Source organism: Terrapene carolina, unplaced genomic scaffold (assembly GCF_002925995.2).
Source record: "Terrapene carolina triunguis isolate 2854851 unplaced genomic scaffold, T_m_triunguis-2.0 Scaffold62, whole genome shotgun sequence".
Lineage (NCBI taxonomy): Eukaryota > Metazoa > Chordata > Testudines > Emydidae > Terrapene > Terrapene triunguis.
In genome coordinates, this window is record NW_020664413.1 from 1,625,845 (window position 1) to 1,644,959 (window position 19,115).

Genomic DNA, 19,115 nt, shown 5'->3' on the forward strand with positions numbered 1-19,115 from the left:
GCTAGCAGGGGGCTGCGGGTTGGGAGTGAGGGGCACTGGCAGAGCTGTGGGGGGCAGGGCTGGGGTAGCAGGGGGCTGCGGGTCGGGAGTGAGGGGCACCGGCAGGGCTGGGCTAGCAGGGGGCAGCTCGGAATCGGGCTCTGGGCCCCCTGGGCTAAGCTCTGGCTGCCAGCGAGGTGGGCACTGAGTCTGGGGAGCAGCTCTTCCCTCTCCCCGGCAGGGTTGTGGCTGGGCCCTGCTGGTTGCTCTGCCGGAGGCCGTGGCCCGTAACGTGACCGGGCAGCCCGGCCAGTCCCTGGAGCGCCCGGCAGGGCCGCCGGGGTGGGGGGATCGCGGCTGGGATGTGTCCCTGAGCCCAGGGAGAGACGGGGCAGGCCTGTCTGGGCGGGCGCCTGGCGTGCTGCCGAAGGGCTTTGGCACTCTGAGGGCCCTGGGGGGGAGCCGGCCTGGAGTCGGCGGGGGGAGGGAGAGGTGAGAAATCCGTAAACCCCACAGCAGGTCGGTTCTCCCACTGGCCTCCCCTTGGGGTCACCTTGTCTGTGCTGGGCCAGGAGCTGCCCAGAGACCTGGCCCAGATGGCAAACCCGTCTCTAGCGTGGAGCTGCTGTTGGCCCAGTGCCCGGCTCAGCCCTGGACTGGCTCTGTGGCGGGGGCAGACGGTGGCTGAAGGTGCCAGGCGTGCCATGACCCTAGGGAGCCAGCGGGCACTGATCTGACCGGGGAGGTTGGTGTCCAGCCAGTCACGTAAGGCCTTAACTAGCCGTCAGTGTGCCCGAGGGCGGGAGTGCCAGCCGGCCGGGTCGCTTGGGAAACCTTCAGCCCCTGCTGCTCCGGATCCTTCTCCTGGAAGGGTTCCCAGCTGGACAAGTTCTCTGCCGCCCCGCCCGGCCCCTTGCCGAACCCGGTGTAACGATGCGGTTCTGGCGGGACCTAATGGAGAGTGCCAATTCAGGACAAATCACTTAAAACAGGGCAGTTACAGCCCTAGGCTGGGGTTTTTCCACCTCTAAGGCAAACCAAACCAGCCAGATAAAGAGGACTTTGGTCTCACCCCACTGGCTAACCACAAGTCACACAAGCAATTCCCTTAGACACTCCAGTTTCCCAGTATCACCACCAGTGCCACTCGTTATGGGGACGAATGGTTATGAAAACCAATACCCCAGTAAAAGAAAAAAGGTTCTCCCGATCCCAAAGGATCAAGCCCCAGACCCAGGTCAATATACAAATCAGATCTTACCCACAAATCACGCTGTTGCCAATCCTTTAGCATCTAAAATCTAAAGGTTTATTCATAAAAGGAAAAAGATAGAGATGAGAGCTAGAATTGGTTAAATGGAATCAATTACATACAGTAATGGAAAAGTTCTTGGTTCAGGCTTGTAGCAGTGATGGAATAAACTGCAGGTTCAAATCAAGTCTCTGGAACATCCCCAGCTGGGATGGGTCACCAGTCCTTTGTTCAGAGCTTCAGTTTGTAGCAAAGTCCCTCCAGAGGTAAGAAGCAGGATTGAAGACAAGATGGAGATGAGGCATCAGCCTTTTATAGTCTTTTCCAGGTGTAAGAACATCTCTTTGTCCTTACTGTGGAAAATTACAGCAAAATGGAGTCTGGAGTCACATGGGCAAGTTCCTGCATACTTTGCTGAGTTGCAAGGCGTATCTGCCTTCTCTCCATGGGTCAGTTGTGTAGCTGATGGTCCTTAATGGGCCATCAAGCAGGCTAGGCAGAGCTGACACCAACTTGTCTGGGATGTTTCCCAGAAGCATAGCATAGGTTTGAAATACAGACAGTATAGAGCCAATATTCATAACTTCAACTACAAAATTGATGCACACATATAGACAGCATAATCCTAACCAGCCAACCATAACCTTGTCTTAGACACCTCATTTGACCCCCTTTATACAAGATTTGGTGCCACTACAGGACTTTGGTTGCAACAATGATCTATATGGTCCCAGATTATATCAATAACATCACACCCGGGCACTTTGGCTACCTTGATCCCTGCTCTGGGCTCGGTCGCTGGACTCTGCAGCGGTAGTTCTGGCTCCCTGGTTGGACGTGTGGCACTTCCAGAGAAGAGGGGGGGCTCTGGGAGGGCGTGCAGAGCTCCCGGCCCCTGGCACGGCTGCTCCCCCAGCCCTGCGGGGAGTGTGAGAGCTGGATCCGGAGCTCCCAGCGCTGTGCTGAGGAGCGGGGGCTGATTCCCGAGTCCCCTCTGTGAGATGACACTGGTGCCGCTCTGTTGATCTTGACGGCCCTGCTCCTGGGTCGCCCCAGCGGGCGAGAGATCAGAACGGGCCCCGCTGAGCCCCGGCTTTACCGGGGCGCCTGTCTCCTGCTCCCGGAGCCCCGAGTCCAGGGCCGGTTAACCCCTCCCGTGCTGGCAGGCGTAGCCGTGGAGGGCTGGGAGGGACGGCGAGGGGTCAGAGCGTCGCAGGCTGGGATGCTGAGAAGGCACACGCTCCTTTCTCCCCATGATGTGAATGCAGCATCTGGGGCCTGGCCTCTCTTGCGATGCTCAGATGAGTAACAAACGCTGCTCCTGTTTTTGGACGCAGCTTTTCAAGCAGGAACCGTCGCGTTAGGTCACCTGCTACTTCTCTGGTGTCCCTGGTTGGCTCCCCCGTCCCGTGTGCCGAGAGGCGATGGGTGAGCCCGTCGGCACTCGATCGGCACGCTGACTCCTCCAGCCTCGCCCGCCAAGCCGCGGGGCTCCGAACCCAGGAAGCGAAGCTGTGAGTAGCGATGTCGCCCCCTAGCGAGCGGCTGCAGCTACACGGAGGATAAAAGCCCTACTACTGGGGCGTTCTCTCGCTAGCTCCAAAGCGCCGCGGCTCTGCTCCCAGGGCTGCGGGTCGGGAGTGAGGGGCCAGTGGCTTTGTTACAAAGGGCTGCTGGAGGCCGGGTTGCTTCCCCACGTGAGTCAGGCTGTGCCCAGGGGACTGCCGGAGCCGGGGAGCGCCCCTGGGCTGCCCTGGGTGGGGCGTGCGTGCTGGGGAAGGAGCTGTGTCCGATCCACAGCTGATTGAAGTCAGTGGAACGGCGCTGATTCATGCCAGCTGGGGGTCTGGGCCACTCTGGCTTTTGGGGTGACCCCCCAAAATCCAGGGGCTTTGGAGGTAGCAGACCTGAGTGGGGAGGGGTCTGGCCTCAAGTGGCTGGCACTAGGGGCATCTTACCCACATCTCTTAGGCTTGTGCTGTGTCTGTCACTGTGGTCTCTGTGCAAACTACCCCCCCTCCCCGCAACCCTGCAAAGGCGCAAAAAAGAGAGGAACGTTTGGTTCAATGTTATTGGGTGGCACTTGTAACGTCCCAGCCAGCGCAAGCCACCTGTCCCCTGGGGCCCGGCCCGGCCTCTGCCCAGATGGCCCGAAATCTGGCCCAGCTGTTTGGTGGCTGGGCTGGAGTTCTGGATGCCCACACCAAGGTTATGCAGGGAGTGTGTGGATCAGCCCTCTGCTGGGCCCTTGTGAATGGAGGGGGCGTTCTCCCCTGCTCCATCGGGGGGCGCTGAACAGCGCAACAGGGTGCGGCCGGGGCAGAGGTTTGCACGGGGGAAAGGGGGCGGAACTCGCTGGAGGGTGGGCGGGCTCACGCCGGCCGCGGGGGAAGGGTGGGACTCAGAGGGTGAGAAACGCCTGCGTCCCTCGCCGGAGTTGGAGGACGTGGCCTCAGTTTCCCCAAGCAGTCGCCGGCGCTAGAACCTTAAAGAGGGGAGAACCAGCCGGTGGCGAACACCCAGGTGCGGTGCGTAGTGCCCCTTTAAACAGTCTGTGGGTCCCCGGGCGGCGCTTACTGTGTGCCTGGCTTCAGGTCTCATCCTCACTGCCTGCTGCTGTGTCTTGGCTCTTTACAGAACAAACCTGAAGCAGCCGTAGGGGCACCGGGGGGCGCCGGGCTGGTAACCGAGGGCACTGACCATCCACACCAGGCCAGGCCTGGCTGTGCACACGCGGCTGCTCTGCCTGGCGTCCGGGAGCTGCAAGAACGTGGGACACACTGAGTACTGCCCGGGGGCTCACAGACTGTTTAAAGGGATCCCTCCCGATTTCTAGGCGCTCCACGCGTGCGTAAGGCGGCCTCCCTGTCCCCAGTTTGCTGCCAGAGGAGCAGGGGGGAGGGGTGTGGCTGGAAGTCAGAACAATTCCCCAGAGCTAGCGCTATGCCCATTTACACCTGCTGAGGATTTGGCCCATAATCTTTTCCTCATGTAGCAGAGAGTTCCACAGGTTAATTGCGCTGCATAAACAAGCGATTCCCTCTGACCCTGCTGTTCAGTGGTGTTGCCTTTTTCTTATTCTTGGGATTGATCTAACCCCTCGGGGGTCAGACTCCACGCTCACCTGAGCACGGGGGGCGGGGTGGGGCAGATACTCAGCTGGTGCAAATCAGCATCTTCCACCGACCCCAGGGGAGCTGCACCAGTTTGCTGAGGAGCTGTGTTTATGTTCTGCGGGAATGGGAGCCAATCCATTGTGCTACTAGAGGGGAAACTGAGGCACGGGGTGGTGAAATGACTTGCCCGAGGTTGCTGACAGAGGCAGTGGCAAAGGCTAGGTAGAGCGCTGGGACTCTGATGTCTGTGGTACTCAGTCCGTTGCTGGTAGCGGGGGCGGGTTGCTCCGAGGGTTGGAGCCCGGCCGTGGGTGACTGACCGCTCTCCTCTCTGTGCCCCCACAGCCCGAGGACCTGGAGGCCCCCTCCTCCCACACATTCAAGGTGAAGAGCTTCAAGAAGGTGAAGCCATGTGGGATCTGCGGGCAGGCGATCACGCGGGAGGGCAGCACCTGCCGAGGTGAGTTCACAGGCTCCAGCGCGACCGGGGAGTGGACTGGGCCTGGGCCAAGCTGCCTGGTGCTGCGTGGCGGCCGCCGTGAGATGAGCTGGGGAGGTCTCAGCCCAGTTCCCAATGGAGGAGAGGAGAGCCCAGAGCCGGGACCACAGCCAGGCTGGTGATGTGATCAGAGGGGCTAAGAAGGGAGCGACTCCGTTGGGGCGGGGCACGTGGGAAGCTTCTCCGGTCGCTGTCTCTGCTGCGGGATGACCTGGGGGCATCAGTGTCCAGAGCTGCCAGTCTCCTTCCACTGGCGTCAGACTCCCATGTGGCACCACCGCGTGCCTGGGAGCATCTAGCCCTGGGCCAGCTCTCTCCAAAGTCCATTGATGGACCTCGCCTCCAGGAACTTCTCTCATTCTTTTTAGAGCCCGGCGACGCTTTTGGCCTTCACACCATCCCCTGGCAATGAGTTCCACAGGCTATGTCATAGAATATCAGGGTTGGAAGGGACCTCAGGAGGTCATCTAGTCCAACCCCCTGCTCAAAGCAGGACCAATCCCCAGACAGATTTTTGCCCCAGATCCCTAAATGGCCCCCTCAAGGATTGAACTCACAACCCTGGGTTTGGCAGGGCAATGCTCAAACCACTGAGCCTTCACTCCTCCCCTGCCCCATTCTGTCTGATTTTCTATCCCTTTCCTAGTTCTTCTGAGCACGCTGCTAGCCTTTTTGACGGCTGCCGCGGATTGAGCTGAAGTTTTCGGAGAACTACCCACGGTGACTCCAAGATCTCTTTCTTGGGTGATCACAGCTCATTCAGACCCTGGTCTTGTCCGGGTCGCGTTGGGATTATGTTTTCCAATGTGTGTTATTTTGCACGTATCAACATTGAATTTCATCTGCCTTTTTGTTGCCCAGTCACCCAGTTCTGTGAGATCCTCTTGTAGCTTTTTGCAGTCTGCTTTGAACTTCACTATCTTGAATAATTTTGTATCATCTGCAAACTTTGCCACTACGCTGTTCACCCCTTTTCCCAGGTCATTTATGAATATGTTGAACAGTGCTGGTCTCAGTACAGACCCCTGGGGGACACCACCATTTACCTCTCTCCACTGTAAAAGCTGACCATTTCTTCCTACCCTTTGTTTCCTGTCTTGTAACCAGTCACTGATCCATGAGAGGACCTTCCCTCTTATCCCACACATGCTTACTTTGCTTAAGAGCCTTTGGTGAGGGACCTGGTCAAAAGCTTTCTGGACATCCAGGTACGCTAGTTCCTCTGGATCACCCTTGGACACACGTTTGTTGACCCCCTCAAAGAATTCTAATAGATCGGTGAGGCGTGATTTCCTTTGACACAGACCGTGTTGACTCTTCCCCAGCAGATTGTGTTTAGTTACATCACTGATAATTCCACTCTCTACCATCCTTTCAGCTGCTTAGCCTGGCATTGAGGTGACGCTCACCGGCCTGTAAGTGCCAGAATCGCCTCTGGAGCCTTTTGTAAAAATTGGTGTCACGTTAGCTACTCGCCCGGCCTCTGATGCAGAGGCTGATTTCAATGTGGTGACATTGCAGTTCTCCGGGCTGGCCACAGGGTGGCACCCCAAGTCTCTGCATCAGGGAGGGCTGTGGGTGCGGCTTGCTGGCCAGGGCTGGATAAAGGGGGCTGCACCTCTCTGGAGCAGGAAGGGGCTGTGTGTGGTGTGCTGGGCTGGGATACCCCTCCCAGGGATCTTCCCAGCTGCTCAGCCCCTAAGAACCATCTTGGCTACGCCCAGCCTTCACTGGGCACTAGGGGGCCAGACCTGGGGACTGGGGTGGGTAATTCCCCTTGTCCATCAGTGACTACGTGGCCAGCGGGGATTCAAGGCCCCCTCCCTGAGCCCGGGAGGGGTCTGGGGTGGCGGGGGGATCCTTTGCCCCCGGCCGTGTGCCCTCTCTGGGGTGAGGCTCCGTCTCCCTGCGGAAGGGGCAGAGAGAGCAGGAGGTGGGGTGGGGATGAACCAGCTGGGCCTACATGGGGCAGGGCCGATGAGCCCCTTAGCTCGGCCCTGGCTTCTCCCTCCGGCAGCGCTGGGGGGATCCGAGAGACTGGAGCTGCCTCGACCTCGTCCTGTGCTCAGCGGATTCCTTTCTGTGGGTTCCCAGCACGGCACGGCCTCGAGTTATCGCTAGGGAACCTCAGCAGGGCCAAGGGCCAGGGGCTGTTTCACAAAGGGCTTGTGGGCTGAGGTCCTGACCGGATGTCCAGGGGAGCTGGTAGGCTCCGGCCCGGCAGCGGTGAACACAGCCCGGGACACCGACACAGCGGCTCTATCTCTTCCTCGGCCTGAATCTCCCTGGAGGATGGGCAGGGGGGATCCGCGCAGGTGGCACTGGAGACCCTAGTGCCGAGAGGCTGGTGGGGGTCGCTTGACTGAAGGTGGAGGCAGTTAGATCTTGGAGACAAGTGTGCCGAGACGCAGCTCTCGTTAGAAGAGGAGCAAGGGGGGGGGTCTGGTCTCTCTGCCCGGGGCTCCCTTCGCCTGGGCCGTTCCTTGGGTGCTGAGCTGCTGTGTCGCGCGGGTGTGTGAAATGCTTCCCTAGAGCCGAGGGTGGAGAGGCGGGCTGGAGGGGGCTGCTGGGGGCGGAGAGGCGGGCTGGAGGGGGGCTGCTGGGGGAGGGCGGGGGTGGAGAGGGGGGCTGGAGAGAGGCGGGCAGGAGGCTGGCAGAGGGCCCTCAGCTGCTGGGGTGACAGGCCGCAGCGGGAACGCTACTTTCCCTGTGTAAATCAGACAAGATACTCTAGGCTGATGCGTTCCCCAATTCTGCCCCCCACCTGCCAGCCCAGCCCTGCCCCAGGCAGAGAGTCCCAGCCACTCCTTGCAGCACCCAGAGGGGAAAAGGAACCAGGGTTTACCCCCCATGTCCTGGGGACCCCAGGGTGCCACTGCCCCTGTGTAGCATTGGGTACCAGTGGGGGTGCAGGGGAAAATCCCCCCGGAAGACAGGGTTGGGGGATCCCATTGAACCCCCCAGGCTGTGAGCGAGCCCAGCGCTACCCCGACTCCTGCCTCTGCCTGTGGAGGCCCTGGAGGGCAGGCGAACCCGCCCGGCTCCTCTCCGAGGTGCTGGTGCAGTAGGGGGGAGGGGGGGAGCGAACAGCCGCGCAGCGTCCCGGGGGCGCCCGCGTCCCGCACCAGCCTCATGCTGGGTAAGAGACCTCAGGTCACGGGGACAAAGGGGTGGGAATGCCAGCCTCACGGTCCCCCCCAGGGGCGTCAGTGCCCAGCGGGGGTCTCCGTGGGGGTGGGGCCCTTGGCACAGGAACGCAGGCTCAAGTGACCGACGGGCTGGGGGGTGGGTCTGGGCTCGTCCCATTGGCTGCTGTCTCCATGGGGTCACAGAGCTCAGACCTGTTCTGGGGGACCCATCCTCAGCCAGGGAAAACCCTTCCCCGCAGTGGGTTCTCAGACCCAGGGACAGTCCCTCTCCCGTGGGGGCTGCTCTCCGCCCAGTGCCCCTTGCCGGGGAATCACCCCCCGTTTTCCTTTGCTCACCCCCCCTCCGCCCATTAGCCTGGTCCCACCCCCACTACCCCCCCCCCCCCCCTTCTTGATCTCGGTGCCCGTCAGAGCCCCCAGCTGGTCCCTCGGGTTCCCTGGGCCAGGACGGTGCCCGGCACAGCCTCACCCCACCATGAGGCCTGTGGGGAACACGATGCCCCAGGTGGGGTGGCTGCAGGGCAGGGATTGACCGTGAAATTTCAGGGGCTTCAGGCGCATCGCTGGGCAGCCTGGCCGGAGAGAGCTGGGTCTGTTCGCTCCAAGGCCCAGAAACCACTATGTGCTCCAGCCACCCTGCGCGTGGGGCGCAGAGCGGCTCCCCTGAGCTCGCAGGCCAGGGCCGAGGTGATGCCCGGGCCTAGCGATCTTTGCTCCGGCCGCTGCTGGTGAAGTGCTGGGAGTTCGCCAGCGGGAAGGCGCTATGGGATCACAAGGGGTGTCCGCAGCCCCCCCGCTAATTGGCCAGCTGGGATCTGTCGCTGCATTTAGGGACCTGGTCCTGCCCGGAGCAGAGCACCGCTGCCCACTGGGGCAACGGGCAGGAGCCCTGGGGAGGTGGGAGCGGGCAGCATGGCCCTGTCAGCTGGCACGAACTGGGGGAGATCAAAGCAGAGAAGGGGTACGGAAGGGAGAGGAGCCCCGTCACGGCCCCCACCCCACGGGGGGGGGAAGCCAGCATGGCTCTATGTGGCTTACTCCCTTGGGTGGGCGCTGTCAGCGGAGACATTTCAGACCCCGATCGATCCTCCCCCGGTGTGACCCTCCTGGTTGGACCCCACAGAGCCCCGACGGCAGGACTGGGGCCTTGGCATGTTCAGTGCTGCCTCGGAGCCAGCAGGGGGCGCTCACACATGGATTTGATGGTCCCCCCCCCATGGTAGCCAGTTTAACTATTTGTTTTCCTGTCGCGGCCGAGTGGCGGGCGTGGGGCGGGGTACCAGCGGGCGTCCCCCAGCACATTGAAAAGCAGGTTGGGATTGGAACGCAGGAAGAGAAGACCCAGGGTGGGGCTTGTCCTGCGGGCGTGGGCAAGTCACTTCCGTGCATACCTCACTTTCCCCAAGTGAGAAGGAGGGACAGTAATGCTGACCTGTGGCAGAGTGAGGAGTGTTGAGTGCTGGTTTATAACTAGGCAGGCGTTAGCAGCGTGTTCCTTCCCTTGGGCAAGTCTTGTTTTTTCCCGTCTTTAGAAAAATGTTGTCACCAGCAGAATCCTGCTGCCCGTGTCCAAAGAGGTCCCACAGCAAAGGGGCTTTATACACTTAGGGGAATAATAAAATGAGTGAGCAGATCTCTAAAATAACAAGATTTCCCTTCCCTTCCCTCCAATCTTCTGCACAGTCATACACTGTTCCCGCTACTCACCTACAGCACCTCTGGAAACCTCTTCCCAGGACTTTACATGTTGTGGTGACTCCGTTTTAACTGTTCTCCACCCATCCCAAACAAAGGCTACCTAAAAAAACCTCCAGGATCAGTCACCCGTTCACCTGCATCTCAACTTGACATAGTTGGCATAAACAATAAGAGTGATTTGTCCTCTTCTCCCATAATGCCCTGGGGTAAGAAGATGCAAATAAAGAAGAACCCGATACTATCCTTCCACCAGTAGATGGCGCTATTAACTTCTGCATTTGTTATGCTAGAGGGCTGGAGCTTAGCTGACCCTGACATATTCATAATTCCCAGCACTCCAGCCCGGCAGCTGTCCCCAGCAGCTGGTGGCAGTTCCAAAGCTGGCATTGCCCAGGGCATGATCCCCCAGCCACCCCGCTCCAGATGCCAGTGGCACACGCTGATTGGCTGGCAGCCTTTTGGCTGGAGCTTTCCTCGCTCTCTTGGCCGGGGGTAGGAAAGAGGAATCTGCGTTCAGCAAGTGCAGGTCCTGGTTAGTGAGAAACCCAGGGCCAGGGTTAAAAAGAAAGGGTCTGTTGGCACTCGATGTGGGGCCTGGGACCCGCAGCAGCTGTGCGCATGTCGCGCTGCCCACCCTGGGCGTGATCATGTCCGACTGCACTAGCCAGGCTGGGTTGGCCCTGGCCTGGCCTGGTGGGTAAGGCCCTGGAGTGGGATTCAGGAGATGAGGGCTAAATTCCTGGTCCCGCCACAGGCTCTTGGCCCAGTCACTTAGTCTCTCTGGGGATCATATCCTGCTTGTGGCTGTGTCGATGATCGATTGCCAGCAGGGTGGGGACATTCTCTTACTCTGTGTATGTACTGCACCTAGCGCGGTGGCACGTGGATCTCGCTCGAGCCCTCTAAACATGCTGCTGGAATACAGTGAGTAGGTGGAGGTACCCTGGTACCGCAGCCAGTAACGTTACCCATTCGGCACAGGGTACTTCCCGGTTTGCCTTTCGGAGTCCGGGCTGTGTATAATGCCAATGGGCGCGGTGCTTCCTCTTGGATGAGACCCAGGCCTGAGACCTTGTGCTCATCAAAGATGCTTTCTGTGCGGGGGTGGGGATGTTTGTGACTTAAATTCCTTCTGTTCTTCTAGCTGGAGCAGGCGTTCTCTGCTTCCTGACTTAAACGGGGGTGTTGGGTGTAGCTGTTTAACAGCGGCTCCGCTCCACCTCAGAGGTGGCTGCATTTCATCAGGGAGTGGGAAAGGTTTTGCTGTAGGCTGGATGGGGCCGCAGCTCTGGAAGGCCGTTCTCTGTCTCTCCCACGTGCTGCCCGAGGCATGTGTATAATGGCGGAGGAACATGTGCACGGACGGAGGGGAGGATATGAGCTGGCAGACCCCGGCGCAATTCAAGCCCCACTGATATGGATCTGTGGAGAGGTGAAGTCACCGGGCAGCGAGCCGCAAGCTCCTTGGCCCGGCCAAGTCCCTGTTATCAGGGCGGTCAGGTGCACCCCTGCTCTGTGCTCATTTTCCGATGGCTCTGCCGAGAAGGAAAAGCTTATTCAGGCAGCAACAATGCCGGCTTCCTGTGTTCCCTGCTGCACCAGGAAATAACCCCGGAGAGGAGAACCTCGAGGCACTGGGCAGCTAGCAGGACTGAGCTTTGGGATCGGGGGGAGGCGAGGGTCCCTTCCCGATCTCCTCCCCTTTCCAATCAGGGCCTCTGTGGTGCACGGGTTTGTGCCCCTTTGCCAGCTGGAAAGGGGGCGGCGAGAGAACGGTCTTAATAGCGTGATCGAAAATCCTCTCTCTTGCTTCTAACAGCAGCTGCTTTGGAAGTTCAAAGGCAAATCCGCTTCCTTCCGCACTGGAAGTTTGTTTGCCTGCGTTGTGGGTCCGGGTTGGGTGGTTGCACTTCCCGGGTTGTTGTTGTAGGGTGGCTGGTGGGATGCGCCAGGGAGCTGCTAGAGGTGCCGTGTGTCGCTGTCGTAGCGTTGCTCCGGAGCGCACAGGTGACGCTTGCAGACCCTGGTTTGTTATTGTAGGGTGGCTCGTGATTGTGAGGCTGTTGGTTTGTGTGCAGCAAAGTGTAGGGAAGAAGGTGCCCTGGGGAGAGTTGGCCTGGATTAAGGAGCGATGAATCGGCTTAAATAAAATGACTGACCCGTGTGTGTGCACACCGGTATCCATGCACCCACAGGATTTCCTCCTTTTTCCCCGTCTGTACTTGCCAGTCCAATGGTCCGAAGGGATTTCTAGAAATCTCAGAAGAAAGCAAGATTTCCGCCTCAGCGGGCTCAGGCAGTCCCGTGCATCTGGAGGGGGTTCTGAGAAGCACCGGTCCATTTGGGTTCTTAGGCACTCCGGACCGCTCCATGCTCAGCGTCGTTAATACTTGTCGGACAGACAGCCCACGGCGGAAGATACAGGCTGAAATACAGTTGAGGCTGGAGGAGTCTCTTTGGCTCTGGTTATACAGCGTGATCCAGTGGATGCTGGCCTGAGACTCCGAAGAGCTGGGTTCTGTTCCCTGTTCTGGCACTGACCCACTGGCTGACCTTGAGCAAGTCACGTCCTTGCTCTGTGCCTTAGTTTTCCCCATCTGCAAAATGGGTACAATGCTACTCCTCTCTTTTGTAAAGTGCTTGCAGCTGTGCAGGTGAGAAGCCCCGTCAAAGAGCGAGCTGGTTATTATTAGCTGCGCTGACCCTTGGAAAACATGGAACCAGATTTCCCAGAATGAAAAACTACAGTAAAATTCCCCTGGGATGTGAGAGTCAAACTGGGGTCTTTGTCCCCCGCCGCCCCATCAGCAACAACCCTTCGTTCCCTCCAGAACTCCGGTCACTGTGCTGCTGGGGAGGATGCGGGAGCCGGAGGGGAATCCAGGAGTTTCAGATCAGACTCCGGAGCCATGCAGGGGGCAGATCTGACTCAGCACTTCCAGTGACGTTAAAAAGGGGTCCGTTCAAAACCAACCGAAGGGAACAGTGTGTACCTAGCCTGGGCACTCGCTGCCACAGCAAGTCACTGGGGCCGAGAACTGGACATTTACGTGGCCCTAACGAATATGCAGCGTTAGCATATTTAATGATGGTGGAAATTCCGGAAGGGGTATTTCAACGTGGCGCTTCAGGGCTTGGGCAGGTCTCCAGTAGGGACAAGAGGCCGATTCTCCCCCAGCTGCGACTGCCGGGTTCGTACCCGTCTCTCTGAACCCATGGTCAGAGGCCGGCCGCGGGGCTCGCTGGACCTGGGGCTGTCTGTTCCTCTGACACACACCCAGGGGCCATTTGTACACGGTCACGGCAGAGACGCAAAGGACACTGAGCGAAGTCATCCCCTCCTGGCCTTTCTTAGTGTGACTTCCCACGGGCTGTGGCAGGGATGGGGTTAAAAGGCCACCCCCAGTAGCCAGGTCTCCCTGCCGGCCAGCATGGAAGGGGGGGCAGGTGAGTCTCGTTCGGAGGGGGCGGGGCCGGGCAGGTGTTGCAGGGAGGGAGTGTTGGGGTGGGGCTCCCCGCAGCCCATGGGGGCGGGGTGTACTTTTGCATACAGAGCCTCCCCTGCCCCCGCCCCCAAACGCTCTTCAGTTGCATCCAGAGGGGACCCTTCCCTTGCCGGAGTAGCTTGCAGCTTGTTGCTCTTCTCGGCCGTGGACGTGTTTCGCAGCCTTTAGGGAACGTTCTCATCCCCAGAGGGGGAAACTGAGGCAGCCGTGGGCTGTTACTGTGCCCGGCAAGTCAGTGGCAGAGTGGGGCTGAGAACCCAGGAGTCCTGCACTAGCGCCTAGTTCAACCGATCTCCCTGGGTTAGAACAGCCAAGGTACTGAATCCTGGCCAGGCCAGGCCAGGCCCCCCCCTCCTCTCCCCGCCAGGAACAATGACTGTGTTGTATCAAAGGAACAGATGCTGTTTCTGGCAGGGCTGCAAACTGCAGCGTAAACCCCTGGGGGTGGGGAACTTTACCTGGCCGGGGGCTTTGCTGGGACTTGCCAAGGGCTGGCGGGCAGCGCCTACGCGGTGCTGGCATCTGCAGCAGGGTTCAGAAATGCGAGCGCCAGACAGCTTAAGACAGGGCTGAAACCCGGGGGCGTGGAGGTCCCCCTGCAAAGGAAGTGCCGTGAGCCAGCCAGCCCCCCAGTGCTGGGTTTGCTGGCGCTCTCCTGCCAACTGAGGCCTGGCCCATTGTGTGGGTATTTTACCCAGCTGGTGGGTCTCCTGGGAGTGCACCAGGCAGCAGCTGATGATCGGCTTTGTCTGTGCCCAGCCGTGGGCAGCCTGTCTCAGCTCAGGCACGTGGCGATTCTCGAATGCTGCCTGGCGGGATCACCACCGTATGCCAGCCCGTGCCCCCGTGGGATAGGGAGCCGGGGACTGACACAGCCCCCTGGGGAAATGCGCGGTAGCTGCTGGTCTCTGGGATCTCTCCAGGGCCCTGATCCACGCAGGATCAGTCCCTGAACCTTCCAGCTCTGCACTGGGCCAGCCCTGCTTTGTGCCCGCTGGCTGTGCAGATCAGCCATCGGCCGGGCTGAGCGTGGGGTGCTGTGGGAGATAGCACGGCAATAACTGGTTGGATTGGGCCACAAGCCTGTGAGAATGGGCTTGTGGGAGGAGCTCTAGGTGCCTCTGACACAGCCCTGCCCCTATTTTACATCTGGGGAAACTGAGGCACAGAACAGTTAAGTGACTTGCCCAAGACCTCAGAGGAAATCCGAGATGGGAAGAGAACCCAGGTGTCCTGGATCCCTGTCCTGTGCCTCACCCTTCCTCCCTCTAGATGTGCTGAGGCCAGCTGCAGAGACCCAGGGCCTGTGCCTAGCAGGGAGACACGGCTGTGTAGCCAGGGAAGAATGCCCCATGCAATCCCACTCTGCTTTCTTCCCCAGGGAGGAGCTAGATGGGGCCAGTGGAGGGAGGGAAGCCCTTTAAAATATCCCCACCCCGGCCCCAGCCATTCGCTTCAATCCGGCTAGGACCTGCCTTGGTTCCTGGGCAGCACTTCTGCTCTGTGCCGAGGGCCCCGGTGCCTGGCGTCTGGGTGGGAACGAGGGAAAGCATGAGAGGGATGTTCGATCCCTAATGGGGACAGACGGGTTCCCAGGGTTCGCTTTGCTGGACGGACTGGAGCGAATCGGGTGCGTTTTGGACTGAAAGTGCCGGTCTGCCTGGAAGTGGCACAGCGGGGCGGGGCCGGGCCCAGGCGTGCTCAGTGGCTCATGTGACCCGAGGGGTTTTCCTGCCTGCTGACCGGCAGCATTTTCCTGGACTCTGCATCAGAACCTAGTGTGGTGGTGCCAGGCGCTGGCCTCACACCAGCTCTCCTGGAGCTGCGTCGGCTCTGCAGGGACAATGGCTGGCCTGGCGTCTTGCTGTTGACATCAGTCGGGCCAAGATGTCACCACCTGAGAATAAACCAATGTATTGTAGGCCCTGATCTACTAAAACCAAGCACGTGTTTCCAGGGCCTGCTCCCACGCAGATCTGCCTAGGGAGCAGGTCTCCGGAGTTCGCAGGTCCCGTTCTTAGACCATCTCCGTGCAGGTCAGAGCGGCCTGCAAGAGTCCCTCTGTGGTTCTGTAATGCGAGCCCTGCAGCCCTAGAGAGAGGAATGGCAGGAAACTGACCTGGCTGGTTTCACACTCCCTAGCTGAGTGAGCTGCAAAAAAAAAAAAAAAAGGGAAAGGTAAATTACACAGCCCCAGGGCTGGAAAAAAGCGAGCTGGGATTTTCAAACGCTCTCTCCGTTTCAGAGCAGTCTGGAGTCGGAGAATGGAAGCCTGGGAAGGCGATTCTCACTCTTGATGCCGAGTCTTGAAATTGTGTCAAATATCGAACGCGTAGCATTGCAGCGGGGGCTTCCGTTTGCAGGTTGCGTCATATGTGGCATGTTCAATCAACAGTGCAGCTACACAGAGACCGGGTGGTTTTTAGCTGATCTAATCCTATATAATTTATTTAGCGCTTTTCATCTGTAGCGCTCAAAGGAGCTCCGTGTCATTTCCCTCTGTAAAGTGGGGAAACTGAGGCACGGAGCGGGAAAGTGACTTGCCTAAGGTCACACACAGCTGGGACTCAAACCCAGGTCTCCTGAATTCTAATTCAATGCTCTAGCCATGCTGTCTCCACAGCTATAGGGAGGATCCTGGCCCAGATACTATGGTGATGGGCAGTTGGAGACCATCTAAGTACCCAGGGCTTCTCTGATATAGTGTTGGGCAGCGCTTGTGACGGGCCCTGGCAGCGATGGGCGGGCTGAGGAACAGAGACGTTCCCTTCCCTGCCTGTGATCACTTAAACAGGGAGTGGAGCGTCTCGGTCTCTGGCCCTTCAGTGGGAGAAGGGAAGGAGGGTGTGACCGGGTGAGGAGAGCCGGGGGCTGGCCAGCAGGACTCCAGGGCAGCTGGAGGTCCCGAGAGAGGGGCGATGGATTAGCACCGCAGAAGTGTGGCTGTCTCCGCCCTGCTCTGAACAGCTCACCTGCCGGGCCCCAGCTTCCAGGTTGGCGTGGAGCAGTGGTGTTGCTAGCAGAGGGCGGGGGGTCGGTTCCCTATGGCACTGCCATGCCTGGCCTCAGGATCCCATTGTACAGGCCTCCGGGGACAGCTGGGGCCCATCGTGTGCAGCCGGCGCAAGCAGAGAGTGAGGGGTGAGCTGCAGGCTGGCAGCTGGCAGGAGTGGGCGTGGGGGAGGGCAGGTAAAGTAGGGGCTGGATGTAAGCTGGATACCTGGCAATGCTAGCTGAGTGCCAGGCTCTGCCCGGGGCCGCGGGAGACGCTAGCCCCCATCAGAGCCATGGCCCGGGTGGCCTAAGACAATCCCTGCAGCTCGGACATCGGTGGCTGTGAGGGGTGACTCAGGCTGCCGTCAGGGCTGGGGCCTGCAGGCTGCACCGCCTGGCCTGTCTCCATCGCTCCCAGAGCAGGACCGGATGGTGGCGTCCCCCGTCCAGCAGGGCCCCGGGAAGATGCATGTTGCCTCCCTATCTCTGGGTTCTCCTGAGTGAGCAGCTGGAGAGCCGAGCTCCCGGGAGGGCTCCCCTCAGAGAAATTGGCCCGTTTGGCCCATCGGGTCCTGTCGCGTTGCTGGAGGTGGCCATCAGCAGGCCGAGCCCGGGCTGTCGCTGGTCTGGTGCAAGTCCTGTCCTGGGGTCCTGGCTTCCCTTCCCCCACCTCTATCGCTTTCCCTCCATCCTGATCCACAGCCCCCCTCACTCTGCTCTGCTGCCCCAATCCACAGCCCCCTGCCGCTTCCCCTCGATATCCCCCCTGCTAGCCCAGCCCCGGCCCTCCCTGGAACCGGAACCAGTGCCCTGCTCGGCAGCCCGGGACCCAGGGGAATCCCGCGAGCGAAGGCAGGGCCTGACCCCAGCCCTCCTGCTCATCCAGGCCGGGCCTGTCTGAGAGCGCCGGCGGTGCTGACGTGCCAGGCGGGTCTGGCCTCATGGATGCCCGGCAAATGGAGAATGGGCACCCCCTGCGCACCCCTGCTTTCGCGCTACCCCACAGCCCAAATCTCCTGACGCTCAGGGTGCTCCGAGGGTCCCCCTTCTGCTCGCCCCCTGGCTCTGCCCTGCCCGGCTGGGTCTGCAGCGGCCGAGATCCTGGCTCCGAGACAGGAGGCAGCAAAAACTCCTCTTTTGTTCCCCAGCACCAATATCTGAGCAGCCGGCGTGGAAAAGCAGGAGGGGACCGGGCCGCATTTTGAACATTCCTGCTGGAGTGAACATGACTCCTGGAGCGAGAGGGCGGGCCGGGCCTGCTCCGTGTGTACTGTGCAGTCACGAAAGAAAGAGGAAGGGGGTGGGGGGGGGGAGAAAAAGGGGTAGGCAGGCGAACCCTGAGCCCCGGGGCAGGCTCTGACAGCGCGGCAGGCAGCTCAGCACAATGTGCTCAGTATGTTCCCGAGGAGCCGAGCTGCTGCCGTGGGCCGGCGCGCTCCGGCGTACCTGTGCCGCCGAGGCTATCCTTGGCTAGGTGCCAGGTGCTTCGCTTGCCTCCCCCTCCTCCGCCCCGGCCTGCGCCTGTGTTTCCCGCAGCAGCCTGGAGAGTTTGTTTTGGTTGGTGTTTCTGTCCCGGGCGGTCCCTCTTTGTCCCCGGGAAGCCGGCCCGGTTCCCTGCGCTCGGAGCCGGGGAGGTGAGCTCGCTACTGAGTCCTGGTTTCTTTCTCTCTCTTGCAGGGTGCAAGCTGTCCTGTCACAGGAAATGCGAAGCCAAGGTAAGGAGCTGCCCCCATCGCGGCAAAGTTTCCTTGTGTCGTGGGTCCCGGTCGGGTTGGAGTCGCTCTGACTCGGGAAGGGGGTGGGGGGGGGGGGGGGGGGGGGGCGAGCCTCTCTCCGCTCTCCTCAGCTTCGTTCCTGCGCTTGGGTCCGGATTGTCGCTCAAGGTGACACACTCCGGGGTCCCGCCGGGGCTGCAGTGTCCGGTTACAAAGCGCCGCTGGGGACCTGGGCTGCTCCCTGCTGCCCGGGGGAAAGTAAAGCTCGTCCCTCCCGTTCCCAGCGCCGGGCGCCTTTCCTTTGTACACACAGCAAACGTTGGGTCCTTCTGGGCACCCAGCGAGCCTTGTGCAGAGGTGGTTGCTGCTTTGCAGGTGAACGATCTTTCCTACTCCCCGGCCCCTAAAAGCGGAGTGAGATCCTGGCCCCGGGGAGGTCAGTGGGATTTTTTGCTGTTGATTTCACTCTGGGCGTTTAAAGCACACACATTTCCAACTGGTTCACTTAGCTCCCCGGTGTGCCCCCTTCACGGCAGGTAGAGCGGAGGGGTTCTTGTCCCGGTGCTGCTCGGATGGCCATTGGTTGGAGCTGGCGGAGATGCCGATACTCAGCCCCTGATCTCGGCATCAGCTGCTGGTTGGGGATCGCTTGGTCTGGAGCCGGGGGCTGCTGGGAGCTTGCCTGGCTGATCTGGGTGTGTGGCTGTCCCCGGGGCGCTGGGGAGAGCGCTGCCGGTGCTCTCGTGCCGGCTTTCCTTTGGGGGCACGTGCATTGCACCGCACGCGGGCATCTGGGCAGGGTGCAGCCGCAGGCCGGGTGCGTGGGGCAGCTTCTTGTATCCCGGGCGCCCGTCAGTCCGGGCGCCCGTAACCCATCGTGCTGCAAATATGCAGTGGATGCAGCAGGTAAATTTGGGGTGACGTGCGGGAAGAGTCTAGTCCACTGGCCTCCCGATGCCCCCCGTCCTGCTCCTTCACCTGCCTCTGCTGCTCGGATGCTCGCTGGTCCTTCTGGCTCCTCTGGGAGAGGCCGCGGGTTCCTCGTCTGCTGCGGGCTTCTCCTCCTCCCGTTGTTTCCCCTGCATCTCGGAAGCGCCGGGGCCCGTGTCTGTTCCGAATCGCGGCGCACCGGCCCGCATAAAGCCTAGTTGATGGAGAAGGCCATCCATCCTTGCATGGGGGGAGAGGGGTACGAAACAGGGTCTCG

The 19,115-nt window shown here is 60.4% G+C and overlaps 1 protein-coding gene across 1 annotated transcript in view; it reads left to right on the plus strand.

Moving 5' to 3' along the window:
- TNS1 (tensin 1) overlaps positions 1–19,115 on the plus strand; it is a 240,959-nt gene that overhangs the window by 11,608 nt on the left and 210,236 nt on the right. Inside the window, exons 2-3 of the mRNA XM_026647377.1 lie at positions 4,693–4,807; positions 17,871–17,908. Coding sequence (XP_026503162.1) covers positions 4,693–4,807; positions 17,871–17,908 — 153 coding nt within the window. The remainder of the gene's footprint in view (positions 1–4,692; positions 4,808–17,870; positions 17,909–19,115) is intronic.